At 28.5% G+C, this 6737-nt stretch overlaps 1 protein-coding gene across 1 annotated transcript; it reads left to right on the top strand.

Moving 5' to 3' along the window:
• Positions 1 to 315: 315 nt before the first annotated feature.
• LOC136795988 (cuticle protein 16.5-like) lies at positions 316 to 3198 on the top strand. Its single transcript, XM_067048293.1, has 2 exons — positions 316 to 394; positions 2722 to 3198. The coding sequence occupies exons 1-2, from the start codon at positions 380 to 382 to the stop codon at positions 3043 to 3045; spliced, it is 339 nt and encodes a 112-aa protein (XP_066904394.1). The 5' UTR covers positions 316 to 379; the 3' UTR covers positions 3046 to 3198.
• The last annotated feature ends 3539 nt before the right edge of the window (positions 3199 to 6737 follow it).

The following is a 6737-nucleotide window of genomic DNA, read 5'->3' as shown; positions in this document are numbered from 1 at the left end:
ATATATATTGTATTTGTAAGTTTCGTTTTTATAATACCTTTATCGTGTGGTTGAAATTTAATTTTAAGAGAGAGGAATTATATTAATCACTAAAATCTAATGGTTTAAATTGCCCTAAATTCTCTACTACTATCCATAATCGCGGATAGCAAATGACGGAATTTGCATTATGGATTTTCCTCATTGTTTTCTCTCAAAACATTAATCAAAATACGATAACTCAAGACACATTTATCAAACGCCGAATCGCTTACAAAGGTCCAGAGAAGTAATCTACTTCCTACCCGAGGACCAAGGTCCTAACTGAACTATATATACCGTCGGCTCCCAGGGCCTAAGTACAGTTGTCTTTTGGAACAGCCAGCAGCACCTCCTCAACATGAAAACCTTCTTTGTGAGTATAATAGTTTAAATTATATCATATACAACGATAATAATATAAATATTTAAATATTCTGCTTTAATAACTATCACGATATGCGATAACTATTCATTTTTAATTCGAAAAATCTTTAAAATTTTACATATAATGCTTTGCCACAACATTGAATTGAAAAACTTATATCAAAATTAAAACAAAAAAAAAAAACACTTAAAGAAACAGACAGCTTTTCAGAAATAAATACGATTTACGCTATCCAATGTGAAGAAATAAAACCAATTTGGCTCGGACCTGACCAGAAACAAGATACTTTTTTCTTATAGGTCTCACCAAAAAAAAATTATAAACAGGAATTAATAATAACAAATGAAAATGTCTGTTTGTTTTAGTAACAAAAATAAAAGGTATTTAAATAAAAAAGCATGAATTTTATAATTTCTTATAATGTATAATAAAACATAACATTTTACTACGGCTAGGCTAAAAAAAGTTTAAAAACGTTTTTCATTCCACACTGATTGTATTGGAATCAATCTTAGATCTTGAATAAGTTCAATCTATTTTAAATTAAACTTTGTTGGAGTTCTATCATTGGCTAGATTCTCCACATGTCTGTATCATGGCATTGTACAACTTACATCAAATTTACATACTGTTTTAATACAGTTGTAAATATCAATAAATATTTTTAATATTCGTCTATTGATAAATATTGCAATCTGCCACAATCTTCAGTAATAAGTAATAGTGAATGACTACATTCTTACCAAAATTAAAAAATAAATTAAAATGCAACATATAAATAAATATTTCTATAAAATTTTGAACTAATGTAACACTAAAAAAAATTAAAATAACCTAATAAAAAGAAATATTAATAAGATTTCAAAAATATTATTCAGTGGATAAACCTTAACTAAACACAAAGGTATCCGTCAAAGGAGGGTTAAAGTAGGAAGGTTAAATTTGTAAACTCGAGTTTATAAATATAGTTTTAGTCATAAAACATGGTAACACAATTTTGAAATCTGTTGCCAAGTTTTGTTATGAATATTGGATACTTTGTTTCAACAGAAATAACAAAATTATATTACTCAATTATTTGAAGTGTATTGAAATATAAAAGTTTTACTAGCAGCACCTCACATTTTTTAGAAGAGGCATATTACACAGGCTACTCACAACTCTTTAATGGCATATTTAAAAATATATATAATACCTAAGATCTGTCATAACTTTATTTCCGGAAATAAGAACTTCGATTCCCAGGATCAGAAACAAAATTTTTGATCAATATAAAATATGCTTCTACTTATTTTACTGATATGTACCATGTCGTTAAAAAAATTCAAGATCTTGTGACAAAATTATAATCTAAACTTCGATCTTCTAATTTTCTCTTTCCTAAACTGAACCGAATTCATTTTTCGAGTTAAAAAAGAAATACCAAATCGAAATTATATTTTTGAAAAATATTATAAATAGAAGCAAATCAAATAAAGTAGAAATATCTTAATATATTTAATTAGCACTTTAAAATCGATTTTAATTAAAATTATTACCTTTGATTTTGAGTTTTCAACGCAAATACACGAGTCCAAATAATTACTTAAAAAATTATTTTTTTGATTTTTCACATTTTTGTGATTTTTTCAAACGATTTTGATTAAACCCTGTATACCCTTGTAAAATCTAATGATCATTATTATCAACTACATTCTATTCTCATATAAATAGTTTAAATGACGAATTTTTGAAAAAGATTTCCTCCAAAGTACCTTTAACTTAGTTTATTTGAAATAATTAACCATTTTACATTGTTAACAGTAATATAAAATTTCGAAATAGAGACAGCAGTTATGATTGGAAAATCGGAATCAATCGAGCAAGTTCGGTCTTTCCCGATCGCAACCAAAGGTGCATGGCTTGGTTATATTTTGTTATACTGTTGTATTCTTGGCAGAAAAAAAGTTAACATGCTCGGAGACTCTAAAATAAAAATTTTTAAAGCAATAGAAAAATAAAAATTTATCGTTTGAAACTTTCACCTTTTAGGATGCTTAGTTGTGATGTCCGCACTACACCAATTTTGTTTCTTTTTGGTTTCCTTATTTTTTCCTCAAATTTTCTCAAGTTAAGTTACTTATTAGTGAGATGAACTCTGTACACATAGACTATTATAGAGCAAATAAAGTAACAAAAAAAATTATATTCTTCCTAAAATTGAGCCACACTTTCCAGGGGACTTCACATATATTATTAAATATATACTTTTTATTGTATTATATAATAATATCATTTATTGATCATTATCAATTATTAAATCTGTTATTTTGTAGGTTTGCCTCGTCGTAGTAGCAGCCGCCATGGCCGCTGAGCAGAGGGACAAGAGAGGACTTCTGGCCCCAGCCATCGCCGCTCCCCTGACAGTGCCATACGCCGCCCCATATGCTGCCCCCTATGCTACCCCTTACGCCGCCCCAGCTCTCGTCGCCCCTAAAGTAGCCTACGCCGCCCCCGCCTACGCTGCTCCCGCCTACGCTGCTCCCGCCTACGCTGCCCCAGCCTACGCTGCCCCAGCCTATGCCGCCCCACTTCACGCTCCTCTCCTCTCCAAGACCATCGTCTCCCCTTACGCTGCTCATGCCCCACTCGTCTGGTAAACAGCCATCCTTTTCCTCCTTAAGCCGAATGAATCTTACACCACAATTTTTAATCCGTCCTATAAATCAAATACGCTTTAGTGATATTACTATTAAATGGAATGCAATTAAATTATTATGTTCATAAAAAAATCTTTATTTTGTTAAACTTTATTTATTATCTACTTTTCAATCACTTCTAGCTAAGTAGTTATTTAATTCAATGAGGCGGCTGCAGTAATATACATCCATATCAATCATGTGGCTGCAGTAATATACATCCATATCAATCATGTGGCTGCAGTAATATACATCCATATCAATCATTTGGCTGCAGTAATATACATCCATATCAATCATGTGGCTGCAGTAATATACATCCATATCAATCATGTGGCTGCAGTAATATACATTAATCAATATCAATGATGCGACTGCAGTAATATAAATCTATATTAATGATGCGACTGCAGTAATATACATCAATATCAATGATGCGACTGCAGTAATATACATCCATATCTATACAGTGCACTGTCAAACAAAAAATAAACTTCGTTTCAGTCTCAGAATTGTCTATCCATGGAATGAACCAGTGTATGAACGCGAAAACTACATCCTAGTTTCTAAATCTCCTCACATGTTAACTGAATCATTATTCACATTTGAGTTATGTTTATTTTCATGGAAACTTTAATATTTTTATACTTTAATATTCAGAGAAAAGTAATGTGCAATATATAAAAGATAAAGGCACGCTTTAGTTATAAGTGTTGGTGGTTTCATTAGTTTTAGTGTTATACAGAGAAAACTGAAGTGTGCCCCAGTACCTCACTGTGTCAGAAACTCAACACAGCAAAAACTTATACAACCATTCCTTAGAATGGAGCTCTACTCCAGTAAAAAGAAAGAATGGATCAGCATACAAATATATATATATTGATACACATATAACCATATATTATCTTACTTTTCAATGATTTGAAGAGTCAACATAAAAAAAAAAATTGTTATATCACTCTGCAATTTAAAACAATATTTCCGATCCAAAGAATAAATTGTAGAAATTTAAAATATTTAGTTTTTATATAATTCAAATTAAAAATTAAATAAAATATATTGCATCAAACAAAATATTTACATTGCCTAAATAAGGTTTTCATATATCATATTATCACTCTCTTTCATATAATATATTTGGTTATATAATATGAAAGGGTATAAAATATTATGTAAAATGATATTATGCTAAATTAAAGAAACTTCTGGACCGATTCCAAACATTGTCATTCTGTGTTTCTTAGCCCATTTATGGGACTTTTCCAGGAATATGTCTCAGTAAAATTTAAAATTTTCCAAGTCTATATTAATACAAATGTGCCAAATTTTAGTAAAATCTGAGATCGTAAGATTCGAAAGAGTAGTGACATAGAATGATCCTCACTGTATATTGAAATGTTTCCACTATAAATTAAAATTTACGTACATTTCCTTCACCTGAAAAGTGAGCAGAACTTTTAAAGAAGAGTGACATTTTTCCGTGCAGTGAAAAGTCTGGAACAACAAATATGTGTGGCCCGATCCCTTTTTACGTTTCCCCACTTCACTCCCAAAATGGGGTTCTGAGTACTATTTCATTTATTGATCAATTAATCTCAATTTGTCACTTCACCATATCTATAGTAAAAATTGTATGGATAATTTAAACAAACTCTAGGTATTTTGTAATTGTAACTTATTAAAAAAATTAACATGTGAATATGTAGTACACAATAATTCAAATACAAAAATAGTATCATTTTATGTACTATACTATGTCGTGCTTGTACATGTCTATATAAATATTGTCAGTGTCTGGTAAAAATAGTGGATCCGTATATTTTCCTCTTAACCTGGCATGGAAAATTGTCTTTAGATGAAAAAACAATAACCTATTAATATTTTTGAAAACCTAGAACTTTTCTTATTCTTCTTCTCATGTTTAAACTAATTTATATCAACAACTATTCTAGCACAAAATACAATAGTACAGAATTTGTAAAATTTGTCTCACCACTTCACTCTTCCCACGACAATATCCGAACCTGTACAAAAGTTTCATCCGTCCAATTTTGTTACACATATATTTCTTTATAAGTCTGATGTATATATTATATATATACAAGTATCTTTTTTATAATTATAATCAAAATATAATTTTGCATGACTCATAAGATTCTTATATATCTATATGTTTAGAATTTTTACTATTATAATAAGAGGGAATTAACTTTAGATATATACGTTAGTAGTGGAAGACAAAAAAAAAATTAATAATTTTATAAAAAATATAAAAAGTAAAAAGAATGAAAAAAAAAAATAAAAATATAGAAAAATATTAAATAACTAAAATAAAAAAAAATCTTGTAATACTACAATGCATTTTAATATTTAATCTCTATGTCTATATTATAATAATAATAAGCAATTGTTCAAAACTGGTCTTAGTGTGCTGTGTGCTCAGCACCCCAATGCAGTTGAGTTGCACTACTTTAATAAAGAATAAAGTGTTTCTCTCTCTAGATTAGTGGTTTTAATTTATTAAAAATGCTCTCGGAGCTGTTATTTGGCGATAAATAAAGAATTAAAATAAATTTTAAAAAATACGAGTAATATTGAAATTCTGAATACACATTTGATATAATAAAATTAAAATACTCAGCATTATTTTGACAAAAAAATTTCTATTACTCAAGCACTAACAGAACACAGAGAGGCACAGACATAAAGTATTTAAGTTGATTTAAGATGGTTCCTGCACTGTAGATTTACAAATTTAAAAAAATGTGCGTAATTTGTAAAGCACTGTTTCTAGAACAACAGTTGTGTAAAATTGCGTTTGGATTCACAAGAACACGCCTATGATTATGATATGTAACTATCATCAGGTACCAGACAGAAGTTAAAATTAAAAAAAAAGAAGATAATCACAGAACGGCAAGTCGTTCTAAAACAAACGAAGGGAACGAACAGTAGTCCAATTAGTTATTGAATTTTTAAACAATATCTGCCTTTATAAACTGAACTATGATTTGGTTATATATAATTATAGATATGAATAATTGCTCTTGATATGAGAAAGACATAATATAAAATAAGGTATAATAAGCGAATCAATGTATAAATTTTCAAATTAAATTTATTTGTACCACCTCCATGGTTGTCAGATTCCAAAAAACATTTTCCATACAATTTATTTCTCAATGTTTATCTTCATCTTTCATTGTTTTCTGGTGTCCTGAATATTTTTTTTTATTTACCTAGAACCTCCTTCCAGTTTGACAACCCCGAACAAGATGGTGAGTTATAAACCTAAAGGTTGAATATATTTATTAAAATATATTGGAAAAATAATACAATCTGAACTACAGAATTGACACAAATATTAAATAAAAAAATATAGTGCCCCCTAAGTCTGATATAAATGACTTTAAAATATTAAAATTTATACAAATATTAAATAAAAAAAATATGGAACCCCCTAGTCTGTTATAAATTACTTTAATATTAAATAAAAAAAATATGGTTCCCTTTAGTCTGATATATATTACCTTGAAATATTAAAATTTATACAAATATTTTTTTGTATTTATTTATTGAAATTTTCAACTGTATATATAATACTTTTTTTTTAATTATTTATACCTATCTAAATAATATGAAAAATTTAGCCA

The sequence above is a fragment of the Halyomorpha halys genome, unplaced genomic scaffold (assembly GCF_000696795.3).
Source record: "Halyomorpha halys isolate HHAL.00 unplaced genomic scaffold, Hhal_1.1 Scaffold84.1, whole genome shotgun sequence".
Classification (NCBI taxonomy): Eukaryota; Metazoa; Arthropoda; class Insecta; order Hemiptera; family Pentatomidae; genus Halyomorpha; species Halyomorpha halys.
This window is presented reverse-complemented; position numbering and strand designations above follow the sequence as displayed.